Genomic DNA, 17,805 nt, shown 5'->3' on the forward strand with positions numbered 1-17,805 from the left:
TTATTGTTCAACATATCCAAAAGGTTTCTTTGCGTTTTGGTTGGCTTATGATTCAAACTCAAACAAATATGTTGTTTCCATTGAAAATAATTCAAGAAAATTGGTGGAAATAGATGCAGACAATGGTGATTTAAGATTTAATAAAATAATACCAAAAGTCTCAGAGAGTTCATCATTAGACGTATCTAATACATATAATATATGGCAATTGTCTGATTTTGTTTCTATTCCAACTATTACTGCTACCACCACTACAACAACAACAACCACTACTACAACCACTACAACAACTACTACCACCACAACCACCACTACAACAACTACTACCACCACAACCACCACTACAACCACTACAACAACAACTACTACCACTACCACCACCACTACCACTACTACAACCACTACAACAACTACCACTACCACCACTACAACTACTTCCACCACAACAGAAACACCCTGGTATGAACTAGAAAAGAATGAATGCTTATTGGAAATGAATAGACCATGCAGAGGGATAAATGCAGCATTAAAAGATACTAAATTTGAACGTGGGAACATGATATGGTTAAATGGAACAGTAGGGAGTAGATTCAAGGATAGAATGTTATTGGACGATAATAATTTGATGGGATATGATATATTATCAGACGATAAAACAATAATGACATTATTGTTGAATGAAACATATATAGGACTGTATGATTTAATGAATGGTCAGGAATATTACTCGTACTATACAAATGAAAGTTTAGCATACAATGGAATGAGTTTTAGCATAGGTATAGGTTGGAGTAGATTGGGTTTATTTATAATGAATGAAAACTCTAGCAGCTTAATGGAAATACAGACATATTCAGATTATTCATTCAACAGGATTGTTGCAAGGTCATCATTAGCAACATATACAAATTATTTATTGCTGAATAACTTTATATATCCAAACGGAATGTTATATTTAGGGTATGATACATGTACATTTAATGAGGATTGCAATTTAAAATCAGTTGAATGTAAATCACAGGTACTAGAGGAGATATGTTTAAGAAAATCACCAGGAATAATGTGGAAAATAAATACGGTATTATCACAGACAAATGTGAATAATGGTACATGGGGTGAGTACTACAAAATAGATGATTTAATTAACATATACAACTTAAACAATGGTTTGGATGATGTTATTACAATATATCTCTTTAAAAACAGAATGGCTTTAAAAGACAACGTTAATAATAAAGTATGTTCTGGTCCGTATCCATACAATTCAATAGTGGATGTTAACGATAACATTAAGTGGTCATTGGGTGTAGACAGCAATTATAATTTATATTTGAATACAATAGACGAGAATGATAAAAATTATACAATCTGTTTTATTTCAAATTACTATAAATTTGGTAATATTAGACACATATCTCCCTTGGGTTATAGACCAAACTATTCAATATTTACACAAATTTTGTCTGAATTCCCAGATGGTGGTTACGAGCCTACTTCAAATAATAATAATGGCTTCTATTATCCTGAGAATTCCGATGGTAATAAAGATAGTTATAATCCTGAGAACAAATACGGAGAGTCGTATCCTTACTATCCTCCTGGAATCAAGCCTGCTCCTGTTAACGGTAACGAGTCGAATACTCCAGAGGGATACATTTACAATACCACTACTGGACAGTTTGAGAAGGTTGAAACTGGGGATGAGGACGAGAGTGGGGAGGATGAACTGAATCCATACAGACCTAAGTTTATAGTTGGAGGTATAGAAATGTGTGATTTGTATTTGTTTACCACATGTAATGCCACTTCCGCGAGAATAATGCCTGAAAACACATACTTTAAGAATGACTGGACATTGTTTGTAATATTGAGTTCAGGAGTACCTAGCTATAGAACTGGTAGTGGCGATAATATTGAATATAATTACAAATATCAATTCGTAAACTCTTTAGATGGTTCTGAAGAGAAGACTGTATTTTCGTTATCGTATAATAATGAAACAGTAACATTTAGAGATGAGATTAATAACAATGAGGTTCTATCAGGATCTCCACAGTGTGGTCCTTATTGTTCAACATATCCAAAAGGTTTCTTTGCGTTTTGGTTGGCTTATGATTCAAACTCGAACAAATATGTTGTTTCCATTGAAAATAATTCAAGAAAATTGGTGGAAATAGATACAGACAATGGTGATTTAAGATTTAATAAAATAATACCAAAAGTCTCAGAGAGTTCATCATTAGACGTATCTAATACATATAATATATGGCAATTGTCTGATTTTGTTTCTATTCCAACTATTACTGCTACCACCACTACAACAACAACAACCACTACTACAACCACTACAACAACCACTACCACTACTACAACCACTACTACAACCACTACCACTACTACAACCACTACAACAACAACTACAACCACTACAACAACTACAACCACTACTACCACTACCACCACTACAACAACAACAACCACTACTACAACCACTACCACCACTACCACTACTACAACCACTACAACAACCACTACCACCACTACCACTACTACAACCACTACAACAACTACTACCACCACAACCACCACTACAACAACTACTACCACCACAACCACCACTACAACCACTACAACCACTACAACAACAACTACTACCAACAACTACTACCACCACAACCACCACTACAACCACTACAACAACCACTACCACCACTACAACAACTACAACCACTACAACAACAACTACTACCACTACCACCACTACAACCACTACTACCACCACTACCACCACTACCACCACTACAACCACTACAACAACTACTACCAAACCACCACTACAACCACTACTACCACCACTACCACCACTACCACCACTACAACAACCACTACCACCACTACAACAACTACTACCACTACAACAACAACTACTACCACTACAACAACTACAACCACTACTACCACCACTACCACCACTACCACCACTACAACCACTACAACCACCACCACCACTACAACCAGTACCACTACTACCACCATCCCCTGGTACGATATCACAAATGATGAGTGCATAATAGAACAGTTAAATAAACCGTGCAGAGGGTACAATTCAACAATAATTGTAAACAATGCAATATCAGAAGGGAACATAATGTGGATAAATTCATTAGTAGAGATATCTGGAATAAGCAACAGTAATAGGATGTTATATTTCACAGAGAATAACAATCCAATAACAGATGATTCGGAATATTGGATGGGATACAAATTCTATGAAAATAGCAAAGTAGTACTAAGTTTAACTCTGAATGAAACCTATATAACAATTAAAGATTGGTTGGGAGAACAAGAGTACTATTCTCCATATACAGATGAGGAATTGATTTATAAAGGAAAAAATATTACTTTGGGTATAGGAATAAGTAGATTGGGTGTATTTTTGTTGAATGATGAGTTAAATAGTTTGATACAAATACAACCACAATACAAATATAATTTCAACAAAGTGAAACAGTACTATGGTAACGAGGTAATAAGCAATTATGTAGTTGAGGAAGGTTTTATATATCCAAAGGAAGTATTGTACAAGGGATATAACAAATGTTCATTATACAGTAATTGTTTAACAGAAAAGTTAAACTGTAATTCCCAGGTTTTAACAGGAGTATGTCATAATATATCCCCAGGTTTGCACATACAGTTTGAGACCGAATTAAAAGAAACGCATTTGAATAATGGTACATGGGGAGATTTGTTCTACCAGAGTGATTTAATGGGATCTTTTGTAATAAATTCTGGTATATATGATAATGACAGTTATATTATTTATATATATCCAAATAGAATGGCAATGTTAGATTTGAATAATTACATAAGTTGTTCAGGTCCGTACCCAGATAACAATATTGTTGCCTTTGGCTCAAAACTGAATTGGGAGATAGGTTTCGATTCTCAATATTCTATGTACTTAAATGTATTGAATAATAATGACAATTTGTATTACACAATATGTCAACTAAATGTGATTAGAGGCGGAATAAAGAATATAATTGAATACATCAACAGCAATAATAACAATAATAATACCAAGTACTATAATTCAATTTCATCTTACTCAATAGAATCCATAAACTTTGTGTATCCGAGAGGACACAAACCTTTAAATACCGAGTTTACACAATATATATCCGGTTTTCCAAATGGTGGGTATAGAACTAGTTCAAATAATAAAAGTTCATCTAGCTACTATTATCCTTACTTTGACAAAACGTTAAACGAATTCAATCCTTTGTACAATTACGGATTGAATTATCCACATTATCCGCCAGGTATCAAGCCGGCTCCTACTACTGGTAATTACCACAATACACCTGCTGGATACATATACAATACAACAACGAGTCAGTTTGAGACAGAGTCAGGAGAGGACAACGAATTGAATCCGTTTAGGCCTGTTCATATTGTGGATGGTATTAACGAATGCAGTTTATATTTGTTCACTACTTGCAACTCAACATCTGCTAGAATAATGCCAGATGGTGCATTCTTTGAGGAAGATTGGACATTGTTTGTAATCATAAATACGGGAATACCAGTATCACCTTCCGATAACTCTTCCAATAATAACTACGCTTACAACTTTGTTTATTATGAGGGAGATGGTGTGGAGAATACACTGATACTATCTCTTAGTTATAACAACGAAAGTGTAGTATTTAAGAATCACGTGACTAATATCGAAAACAAAGTATTTTCTCCCCAGTGTGGCCCTTATTGTTCAACCTATCCAAAGGGATTCTTTGCATTCTGGTTGACCTATGAAAAGGAAAAGGACCAGTATGTTATTTCAGTCAATTCTAACAATGAATACTTAGTAAATATTCCAGCAGCTAAACAAAAATTCAATAGAGTACTTCCAGAAAAAGAGAGCAGCGGAATCTCTTATAGTACGTGGTATCTTTACAATATAAACACTATTCCCAATGTTATCACAACAACAACAACAACACTCCCACCATGGAGTCAGATTGTAAACGATTTTTGTTTACTAGATGTGTCTCCCTCAACTCCATGCAATGGCTATAATGCTTCTTTAGGTGAACACGGATTCGAGTACGGCGATGTATTGCATTTAACCTTTAGCATCGAATTTAATTGTTACCAAAAGATTCAACACTTTGGAAATAAATATTGGTTGGGATTTGACTTTGTAAAAACACACAACAGCATCATTGAAAAAGAAGATGATTCCGTAGAACACACTAGAGTATTCTCTTTGCTTGTAAACAAAACATCAATAGTTATGTACAATTGGGAAACAAAACAGGAATATTCGTCACCATACACAAATGAATCCTTGGCATTTAGCGGAATGTCCTTGGAGTTGGAATTGGGATGGAGCAGACTTGGCTTGTTTTTGATGAATGGAAAACAGAACAGTCTTATTCAAATGCAGAATTTTCCTGAAACAAGGTTTAACGAAGTAAGGCAGTGGGAAAATCAAAAACAAATTAAGGTCAAATATGAACTTAGTAAGAATCACTTTATATATCCAAACGAAATATTGTACCAGGGATACCAAACATGCTCGTTCTATAATGATTGCAGTACTGAAATCATGTCCTGCAGCAGCCAGGCTCTGATTGATTCGTGCAACAAACCACTTCCTGGAATGAGCTGGGTCATCGAAACAACATTATCTGAAACAAACGTGTACAATGGTACTTGGGGTGAATTATTTGAATACAGTAATTTAGTTTCCTCGTATAAAATAAACAACAAAACAGATGATGTTTACATTATATATATATTCAAGAATAGAATTGCCATACAAGATGTGCATAACAAAATAACATGTGGTGGGTTATATCCATCTTCCGTTGAATTGAGTTACGGAGATACGATTACTTGGTCTATTGGAGTTGACAGTTCGTATCTCTTGTATCTAAACGTACATCAAAGCATAAACAGCTTATCTAACAACAGTAAGAGCTACACCGTTTGCGTTGTGCCATTTGACTTGTCCATAGGGTCTTTGTCAGTGATTTATCCAAGAGGGTTTTCGCCTTTGAATTCAAAATTCATTCAAACTACAAATCTGTTTCCCCAGGGAGGTTATCAGACCTCAAATTCAAATAACTTTTATGATCCAAATTTCAATGTTGACTCTGGTGTAAATGAGCCACACGTCATTTACAACTCAACTTCGATTTATCGATTCTTCCCCGTTGGAATTGTTCCTGCTCCGATTAGTGGTACCTATCACAATACTCCATCTGGTTACTTCTACAATACTACAAGTAGTCTTTTTGAGAGAGAAACGAATTCTACTAATGAAGATGCGGATGTCGGTGATAATGAGATTAATCCATTCCAACCGAGGGAGTTCATAAAGGGTACTGATGAATGCAAACTGGAGTTGCTTTCCGTCTGCAACAGTACCAAGATCTCAATAGGCTCCTATGGAGACGAATTTTTCAAGAATAACTGGACTATTTTTGCGATGGTCAGTACAGGTATTCCATTGCCAGGCGGCGAGAACGATAGTTACAATTACAGATATGAATTCATGGGAAGAGTGAGGAAACAGAACAACGAGGAGTCAAACTCCAAGAGCAGAATTTTGGATCTTGAAGGTTACGCTAAAAGCGAGGATCTGCATCCGAATACATATTCTTTAGAAGGAAAAATAACAGATTTCATTGATGAAAAAGAAGGAAGCAAGGAGGAAAGCATGCCTGTGCAAGACATATTGGTGTTGTCGCTAACCATTGACAATGAAAAGGTCGTATTTAAAAACGAAGTATCTGGAGACGTCTCAACAGCTGGATCTCCGCAGTGCGGTCCCTATTGCTCTACGTATCCAAAAGGCTTTTTCGCATTCTGGTTATCTTATGACAAGGAATCTAGAAGGTACGCAATCGCAGTCAACTCTAATGAGGAGAATTTGGTAGAGGTTTCGGGCTTCGATATAGAATTCTCAAAGGTTGTTGGGAAATCCGCTTCTGCTCAAGTTGCAGAGGGTGCAGCTTCAAGAACACTTTGGCAGCTACTTAACATAGCGGAGCGTCCGGTCAGACTTTCTACAACAACAACAACAACAACGTCTCCTCCGTGGGATAGCGTCACTCACAGTATTTGTTATTTGAACGAACCAGGTGTCCCCTGTAAGGGGTACAAGGTATACTTGGAGAGTACAAAATTCAAGATAGGAGACGTGATCTGGTTTTCAACTAATCTAAAAAACTATGGAATTTCGATACCCTCAGATGCGAAGTACACGTCGAGCCAGGTTTATTGGATGGGATACGACTTGTTTAACGAAATGGAGGAGGTATTTAGCATTTACTTCAACAGAACTCACATCATTTTATATGATAGAATTCAAAATAAGCGTTACTTCACGTACTATACTGACGAAATGTTGGCATATGAAGGTCTGGAGATCACGCTTGGTTTAGGGTTGAGTAAATTTGGTGCATTTTTGTTGAATGAAAGCTTTAATTCTTTGATTAATATAAGAAATAATAACAACTACTCTTTCAACAAGATGATTCTGTATGGAAATAACAACAAGCATACTTCCCATTTCTTATTGGGTGCAGGATTCTTGTATCCAAATAATATTTTGTTTAGAGGCCACACTACTTGTTCCTTGTACAACGACTGTGATTCAGGCTCCTCTGGTTGCTTCGGCCAGTCTCTGAGCAATCCATGTAGACGTTTCCATGACGGGATGAGTCTTGTGATTGAGTCCGAGGTCAAAGATACGTTTGTGAATAATGGCACTTGGGGTCACATGCTACAGTTGGATAATCTCATCTCGGTTTACTACATAAACAACGAATTAGGCAACGACACATTGGCTATTTACATATTTAATAATAAAATGGCTCTTCAAAGTCTTTTGGACTATACCGTTTGTGATGGTCCGTATCCACAAGGTAATGTATTGAGCAACGGCGATAAATTAAGTTGGAGTGTCTCTTTGGATTCCCAAGGAATGGTTTATTTGAACACAAACTTTGAAAACCTTAATTACACCATTTGTTCAATTGAATTCAAGGAGCACTTTGGACCTCTGAGTTATGTCTATCCAATAGGATACTCTCCAAGTCCGTCTTCATTTACTCAGATCAAAGACTCCATTCCTGTTGGAGGATTTGAACCCAGTTCTGTCTCCGCAGGTTGGGGTTTCTACAGACCTGGATTTAGTTCAGAAACAAATAGTTTTGAGACAAAACTAATATATGGAGGTAGTGTACCGTTTTTACCAGTGGGATTGACCTCAGTTCCTTATTACGGAACAAGTGACAACACCCCAAATGGGTACCTTTTCAATTCAACCACTGGACAGTTCGAGCCAAAGCCTGCTGAGGAGGATGCAAATGGGGAAGGCGGAGAAAGTCTCCAAATAAAGAAAAACGAGCCCAATCCATTCAGACCAGGACATATAGTTGATGGGGAGAGCGAGTGTGAACTCGGCATATTTGATGTCTGCAACTCAACCTCAGTTAGGATCACAAATAACAGTGGCAAGAGTCTGTTGTTTAAACAGGGTTGGACTCTATTCATTATGCTCGGAACGGGAGTTCCTCCACATGTAGAGTTTGAAAACGGTGTTAAGCTTAACTACAGATACGAATTTGTGAGTGTTTCAGAGCACTACAACGACAAAGGCGAGACGGTGAACAGCGAGGAGACGGTCTTGTCATTAAGCTTCAATAACGAGACAGTTTATTTAACAAATGAGTTAACCGGAGATACTTCAATAGCTGGATCTCCCCAATGTGGTCCCTATTGTTCCACCTACCCAAAGGGATTCTTCGCCTTTTGGTTGACGTATGATCCAGAAATAAGCGTCTACACGGTCTCTATTGATTATAATAAGCAAAAACTCATCTCCATAAGTTCAGTGTTCAGGAGTTTTAATTTGATTCGTCCCACGTCGAAGTTTGCCAATAACTACAGCCTTTACCAACTTATAAATGTAAACAAAATTTCAAAGACACTATCCACCACAACCACAACGACTACAGCGACTCCTTGGTTTGAGCAGGTATTGGAGGAGTGTATTTTGACTCCAAATATCCCGTGCAGAGGTGTATCTGCCAGGCTTAATAAGCGTTTCTCTGAGGGAGGCGTTATTTGGCTAAATACTATATTGAACAGGGGAAGATCTCGAAAGGTACGCCAAATAGATACAAGCAGCTCAAGTATAATCGCCCCCTCATCTATGTACTCATCATCAGTTTTGTCATCGTCCTACTGGTTTGGGTACAGAATGATGCAAAATTCAACGCCCATCTTGTCAGTTTTATTTAACGAAACCGACATAACTCTTTTGGATTCTGTAGGACTCGGAGAATACAATTCAAGGTACACAAACGAGATGTTGGTTTACAGTGGAATGAACTTAACAATTGGAATAGCCTGGAGCAGACTTGGAATATTCGTATTAAACGAAAAGAAACAGGCACTCATACACATTAACACCCTGACGGAGATAGATTTTGATCAAATTAGTCCATACTATTCTCAGGAGATAAACGATAATAACAACCCAACCAATTTCCTTCTCACGGGAAACTTTGTTTTCCCCGAAAGTATACTTTTAAAGGGATACGAAACGTGTTCATTCTTCGAGGACTGTCCGGAGGAGGCATCATGCACATCACAAGCCTTGACTGGAATATGCAGCAAGAGGATTCCCGGATCGCAGCTTTTAGTGGAGACCAGAATTCAGGATACATTTATTTACAACTCTACATGGGGTCCTATGTTTGAGTTAAGTGATTTATTGGCTGTTTACTCAATATCGGACAATCAAAAACATGATGAAGACGCGATAAACGTCTACATATTCAACAACAGAATTGCAATGCAGGATATTCCAAATAATGTAGTTTGTGGAGGTCCGTTCCCGTCAAACAGCAGAGTGGACTACGGAGATACATTAACGTGGAGCATTGGATTTGACTCGTCTAATCAAATGTACTTGAATATTCTCAATTTTGGTTCTTTGGGAAACTTCACTGTTTGCACCGTGAGCACTGGAATCAGGAACAGAGAGTACAAGTATCTGTATCAAAGAGGGTACAAACCTTCTCAAGATACAGTTTTTTATGAAATCAAAAGCGGCTTCCCAGAAGGTGGATTTAAGACAACATCCAATTCAAAAGCAGGTTACTACTTCCCCTACTTCAATTCAACTTCTGGGCTTTATAATCCAGAGGAGACTTTTGGAGTGAATCACGCAAACTTCCCTCCGGGAATTCAAGCTGCTCCCTTGAATGGTTCTCTTATAAACACACCCCCAGGTTACTTTTACAACACAGCAACTGGTCTGTTTGAGAAGGACCCGAACAATACAAATGTAGAAATAAATCCATTCCAACCAAAGGAACTACTGGAGGGGACCGAAGAATGTGTTCTCCAAATGTTTGATATTTGTAACTCAACTTCAATTGTTTTGGGTCCAAGAAATGTGTTGTTTAAGGAGAATTGGACATTGTTTATAATGATTAACAATGGAATACCCCCATACATCTCGGAAAATCACGACTTTAATTACAAATACGAATTCATCAATACCCAAACAAATCGTGTGGTCCTATCTCTTTCGTACAACAACGAGACCGTTGTATTCAGAAACGAGGCTTCTGGAGAGATTTCAGTAGCTGGCGCACCTCAGTGTGGTCCGTACTGCTCAACTCATCCAAATGGCTACTTTACATTCTGGTTATCATTCGATGCTTCTTCGGACACGTACTTTGTTTCAGTAAGCTCAGCTCAGAAGTACCTCTTGCATCTTGATTCATTTGGGGCCGATTTTGACGCAGTTATACCTTGTTGCTTGGAGGATTATGAGAATAATATTGCCGGTGTAGACAAAGCAAGCTATTCCCTTTGGCAGTTAACTAACATAGTCAGATATCCAGTAAAGGTGTCCTCAACCACAACAACAACGACTCTGCCTCCTTGGTTTGATGTTGTTCAGGATGAGTGTTTACTGATACACGACGGTCCCAGACCGTGTAGGGGTTATTCTGCGTTATTAGACTCGGATTACCAAGACAACAAATTCGGACTCGGATCTATTATCCAAATTAACACAACTTTGGAGAAAACCCTAGTTCTACCAAAAGAAGGCTCGCCGAATTCCGTTTCATTTGTTTGGAATGGTCTGAACTTTAAAGATGCACAGGGGAACAATGTTATTTCGCTTTCCTTCAATGAAACCCATATTTCCCTTATAGACTGGAGGGAAGAGATGCTTTATTTGTCTCCGTACGTTGATGGGAGCGTAGGATATCACGGAAAGCAATTCTCAATTTCAATAGGATGGAGCAGACTTGGACTATTTTTGATGAATGAGAATTTAAATTCGCTAATTAAAGTACCTCCAAGGAGCGATTTTGCATTTGCTTCAGTATCAAAGACAATTAACTCTTTTGCAGACGGAAAGGAGGGGAGACCAGTTGGCAGTTCAATGAATTTCACTCTTGGATCTGGATTTTTGTATCCCCAACAAATTTTGTTGGAGGGATACCAGGTCTGTTCCCTCTTTGAGAACTGTTACACCTCCTCACTTAGTTGTTCTTCTCAGGGTGTGACTGATACTTGCAGCAGAAGCGGTGCAAACAAGAATACAAATGTTCACTGGGTAGTTGAGACAGAGTTTTCCGAAAGCAGTAGACTTAACAACGGAACTTGGGGTCCCAGGTTTGAGTTTTCAGATCTAATTGGATCTTTCTCAGCTACAAACGGAGCGGAGGAGGAGATAATAACCATATATATGTTCGAAAATAGAATCGTTCTTCAAAACATGCCAGGAGACAACTTCTGTGGAGGACCTTATCCGGATGAAAGGACAGTTAATTTTGGAGACAGGTTAGTATGGTCGTTGGGAATAGATACTACGGGTTTGCTTTATCTGAACACAAAGAATGAGAGGGAAACAAAGTTCTTCACCATTTGTGCGATAAGGTTTGATGAGTCCCTGTTATCACCGATAAAGTCGATATATCAGAGAGGATACTCTCCAAGCGTCTCTAAGTTTACCCAAGAAATAGGAACCAGCTACTTCCCTAATGGGGGGTTCGAAACTTCGGACTTTAATGGTTTTTATAACCCACCCAAAGATGACCAAGGGGTCTATCAACCACAGACTATTTTCGCCAGCATGGAAAGCAATCATCCATTCTTCCCAGTGGGTTTGGTGCCTGCTCCCACAGACGGGAACTCCACTAACATACCCCCTGGATATATCTACAACAGGACGTCCGGCTTATTTGAGGAGTTGGATTCAAGCAAAGGAGACAAGATAAATCCCTACCAATTTAAAGAGCTAGTTGTTGGTAAAAAAGAGTGTGATCTTTATATATTATCCACATGTAACAGTACAATCACCAATTTAAAGCCGACAGGAACACTGTTTACTTCTGGATGGACCTTATTCGTATCAATTGCAACAGGAATTCCGGAGAATGAGGAGCTCAACGGCAACTCAGTTTCGAATAATCAGCAAAACAATGTGGGTACGGTAGGCACTCTCTTATCAACAGTGAATTCCCAGTACAGCTTTGTGTATCAGTTTATAGACACGTTTACGAGCAAGATTGTGCTCTCTGTGAGCATCGCAACCGATTTCACGGAAATAAGAAACGAGATTACAGGCGAGAAAGTAGTCTCTGTTTCACCTCAATGTGGCCCTCTCTGCTCAACATATCCTGGTGGGTACTTTACATTTTGGTTAAGCTATGATTCGGCTTCTGATGAAATTTCACTAGTGGTAAATAGGAACAGAGACCTCCTTCTAAAACTTAAAAATGCAAAATCAGTCTCCTCGTTTGATAGAATAAGGCCTTGTTGTAGCAATCAAGTGCTGAATTCATTCACTCTGTGGCAATTAAGCAACAGAGTGAAGAGTTTGGCAGTTGGGAGTTCTAACTCAGTTTCACTTGCGACAACCACTACTACAACCACCAAAACTCCCTGGCAGGAGGATTTGAAGGAGGAGTGTGTGCTTGAGGTAAATGTTCCCTGCAAAGGGTTGACGGCGACGCTGGATCAAAAGGATTCGTCTCAAGAGGAGGAGTACGAATCGGAGTTCAAACATGGAAGGATTCTCTGGATGAGCTTCACGATACCAACGAGTAATTCTCTTTGTAAGGCGAGCTCTTACATTCGGCCTCAAAAGTCGCTCTGGTTTGGATACAACTTTATCAGAAAAGAGCAGGACATAAATAATGTCAGCAACGGAAATCAAACTCTAGGTTCGAACATGAGGGAAAGACACATCTTGTCCTTGATGTTTAATGAAACATCAATAATATTGTTTGATTGGAATAATATGCAAGAATACGTCTCGCCGTATGTTGATGGTGTATTATCCCACAAGGGTATGAGTTTGACCTTGGGAATAGGGTGGAGTAGACTCGGACTGTTTTTGCTCAATGAGAAAAGCGAGGCTTTGCTTTCTTTCAAGACGATATCGGACTATAGTTTCAATATTGTTTCAACATGCAATTACGATGACAAAAACGAAGGTATGCAGGAAACAGAACTCAAAGAATACACAATGTTCTTTTTAAATGGGGAAAATTTTGTTTTCCCGAGCAAGGTTCTTTATAACGGTTACGACACTTGCTCATTGTTTGGGAATTGCAGATCCAGGTCCATTTCATGCTCGGCCCAGGTGATACAAGATCTTTGTGATTATGAGGAATATGACCAAAGCACCGAGGACTCTGGAGAATCTTCCAAAAACATAATTAACACAAGTTGGGAGATGGAGATGGTTATCTCCGATACAAAGGTGAACAATGGGACTTGGGGAACGCAATTCGAGTTCCAAGATCTTCTTTCAGTTTTGGTTATTGGTGACGAAAAAGAGAGAGAGATAGGATATATCTATATACTTGAGTCAAAAATCGCTTTGCAAAATGAAAAAGGAGCAGTTTGCAGCGGCCCTTATCCTGGCCAAACCTCTGATGATTACATCTTAAATGACGCAGGTAGTGCAGTTTCTATTGCAAGGTCAAGGCTAAAGTCAAAATCAAGAACCGTTTCCAAGTCCAGATCTTCCTTTGTTTCAGCGCAGAATAACAGGGACCTGAATCTGAAAAAACTCAAATACGGAGATAAAATAAAGCTGTCTTTGGGAGTTGATAGAACAAGCCTCCTCTACTTAAACGTATTCGACTATAAGAACAGCGAGTACAACACCATCTGCGTTTTGGATTCTGGTAGGACCTCAAGTAAGAGCAAGATCTGGAAAATAAACAAGATATATCCCAAGGGAGCCTCTCCCAAGGTCATTAACTTTGTTCAAGCTAGAGGAGTTTTTCCAAGTGGGGGATATAAACCATCAAACACCGACAAGAACTCTCTCTACAGTCCTGAATATGATGAAAAGACTGGAGTTTACAATCCACTGTCTAAATACCAAGTAACTTATCCGTATTTCCCTTCAGGAATAACACCTGCTCCTTTGTATGGAGACGAACTTAACACACCTCCAGGTTACGAGTTTAACTCAACCACAAGTCAGTTTGAAAAGCTTGATAGTGAGAGTAGAGAGCTGAATCCTTTCAGACCTCCCTACATGAAAGAGGGTAAAGAAGAATGCGACCTTGGAATGTTCGATATTTGCAATAGTACTGGAATAACAATGGTTCCATCAGGAATTTTGTTTTCAGACAACTGGACGTTAATGGGAATGATTTCAACAGGAGTTCCACATCCGGATGATGTTAATGGTGTGCTTCCAAGACCTAGAAACTACAGATACGAATTTTACAATACTTTTACGTCCAATTTGGTGTTCAGTCTTGAATACTCCAACATGGTTATCGCTCTTACAAACGAAATAAACAAGATAACGGTTTATTCATACTCCCCTCAATGTGGTCCCTTTTGTTCAACTTATCCAGATGGATTCTTCACATTTTGGATCACAAGGGACAATGCACAAGGCTCTTACACTGTGACGGTTAATTCAAATTCCGACAGACTTTTGTATTTGAACGGCATTCCCGAGAGTTTTAACAAGGTTGTGGGAGTGGGTCCCAATTCCTCTAACTCAACTAAAAGCTATACTCTTTGGCAACTGGTCAATAGATCGAGATCTCCGGTATCCTTTTCGACAACGACAACAACAACAACAACAACAACCACTACTACAACAGAAAGTGTGTCAGGTGAGATTGATGATTCCGAAGCAGTTATTCCACCAAACCCAAATGGAACAACATCCAGTCCTGGTTCCGGAGGATGTCCCCTTATTGTGGGAACTGCCTGTACAGGAGGATTTGGCTACTTCGACGGCAGAACAGCAGAAAGCTCTTGGAGGGAGGGAGTGGCAGTTTCAATAAAGTTTAAGTTACCTAAGATAACGAGAAACAGATTCATTTACTATTTGGACAATTCTCTCAGAGTTTTGTCCACCTCTTCAACGTTCAGTTTAACATTAATAAAGAACAACGTGAATGTAGGTAGTATATTGTTTGAACAGAACAAGATCACAGCAGTTTTGAATGAGACGACGATTTCTAGCCAGTACAGCAACGGTGCTTTGTATTCAGAGGACGACACCATTCAAATAACATTAATAGGTGCGAATGGGTTGTTTTACATAATGGACTCAACGGGCTTCGCAATGCTGGAATATCCAAATTTAATGCTTGGTGAGGATGAAATACGGTCAAAACTAAACTTCTCATTTACAGATGTTTATCCTTCAGTTCCAACTCGCCTTATATTTAATGTAGATATTTATCAGGGGTATCCGTTTATTCTGTTAAATGGATATCTACATTCAAGTTTAACTAGTTACTGCAAGGTAGACGAAACTTCTGTTGTCAACCAGGCTATTAAGGGACTCTGCAGTTATCCTCAAAAAGGACTTTACTGGAAAATAAGCACAAAAGTAGTTGATACCAATTTAAGTACAGGCTTATATGGGGACATTTATGATAATGCGGATTTAATGTCAGCATATACACTAAATAACGGTACCCACGATACACTTGGATTTTTGTTCTATAGAAAATTTGCTTTGATGATAAACTTAATAACTGGAGAACAGTGCAGTGGAGTACATCCGAATTACGCAGAACTTGAGTATGGGAGAGCTCATGAGTGGAGCATTGGAATAGGCGACAATGCAATATTCCTGAACGAGAATGAATTACAGGCTTTAAATGAAACATATACTATATGTGCCTTGCATCTAACCACAAATATATTCCCCATGTCTAATTTCATCCCTGTTGGTGGGAATCCGTATAAAAGCACGAAGTTTGTTCAATACGGAAAGGGATTCCCTGAAAAGGGTTATGAAACAACCCAAAAGGACAATGAAATTCCAATAAAGGGGGTTCTAATGGCTCAGGTTCTCGTGACTAACTTTGATTACTTTGCTCAAAAACAAATAGCAGATGAGAGGTTTAGAGAATTCAAGCAGCTTTTCATTTCATCAATAAAGACATCTCTCGGACCGAGTGACAGATTTGTTGGAGTTGTGGGTCTTACTCCGAGAAACGTTCAGGTAAAAAGAGTCGGAAATACAATTTTCCAGACGGCTACTGGTGATATACTTGTTACCTTTTACATATACACAAATGTCGGACAAACACTCAGAGAGTTCTCAAAGGAACTTTCCAGTAAAGTTGTATTTAACTCAGTCAGTGTTTTTGGACAAATATTCGATTGGAGTCAATTCAACTTTTTGAGCAAGGACGTATCGCCTAGTATTGAGGATATTGCAAATCAGACATCTTGTTTGGGATACAATTATGGTACCTCACTTTTGGAGGATATTGTAAATAAGTACGGCTTCTATTCTGATGTGGTTACGGTATTTCCAGAAGAGTCTGTAATTGGGTATTTCTCATTTTATGATATAATTCCAAATGTTCCAACGTTTTACGACCATCAGCTTTTCGTTTCCAATTTCAAAAAAAATCTTTCTAAAGTAGTCAACGTGGACTACTCAGAGATTGGTGTAATTGCAGTTGCCGACACTCCAATTGTAAACGGGAAGCTCGGATATGGAGTCCTTAAGTTTTACATTAAGTCCAACAACATTGACTACTCCTCTGAGTTAGTTGAAAGGCTTTCTATTGGCTTGTCTAGGAAAAATAACGCCTTTACTAAAAATATGAATTGGAAACAAATAGAAATAGGGTCCTGCAGGAAACCAAAATTCTTCTTATATCATCACGATTACAGAACAAGAGGAAGAAAGCAAGACTATTCTCAAGATATTGTTGAAAGCATTAACGACGAAACTACCCCTTTCTATGATGAGCCTCAAAACGAAGATGAAGATCAAGAGGGACAATATTAATGATAATTAGTTTTGCCCCTCAAATGCATGTGTATTCATTAGTAGACACGTTTGCTCGGCAAATAAGTATCAATTTTTAACCGAGCTGATGAATCAACTTAATTTACATAGAAATTGGTCTCCATTATTACTCTTGAGACTTAAATAACAAACTGTTTAGGTAGTGCAGGACATCAATCTCACTTTGTGAGCCGATAGACATTCTGCTTGAGTTAGACCATTAACCACTTTATTTCCATTTATTATTTTCAATTACTGTCTTGTTTTATTAAATGAGATCTCAGCTTCTTATTGTTGCTTTGTGAGTCTAGCCCTCATTCATATCCATAATATTCTTAGTTGCATGCAATTTACTTATTAAATTTCAGTACTGTATCTGCGAAACTCTCAATTCAAAGGAGTAACCAAAAAGAATAAGGCAAAAACTGAAGCAAAAATAAGAGTTCTCTGAAGGA

General features: G+C 38.2%; 1 protein-coding gene across 1 annotated transcript in view; it reads left to right on the forward strand.

The window, feature by feature from the left end:
- The window catches only part of FG386_003493 (mucin), a gene marked incomplete at both ends in the record, with an annotated part of 36,036 nt that extends 18,686 nt beyond the window's left edge, over positions 1-17,350 (forward strand). The window contains one exon of the mRNA XM_067342955.1: positions 24-17,350. Within this exon, the coding sequence (XP_067199182.1) occupies positions 24-17,350 (17,327 nt within the window). The remainder of the gene's footprint in view (positions 1-23) is intronic.
- Positions 17,351-17,805: the final 455 nt, after the last annotated feature.

The sequence above is a fragment of the Cryptosporidium ryanae genome, assembly GCF_009792415.1.
Source record: "Cryptosporidium ryanae isolate 45019 chromosome Unknown contig_8, whole genome shotgun sequence".
NCBI lineage: Eukaryota > Apicomplexa > Conoidasida > Eucoccidiorida > Cryptosporidiidae > Cryptosporidium > Cryptosporidium ryanae.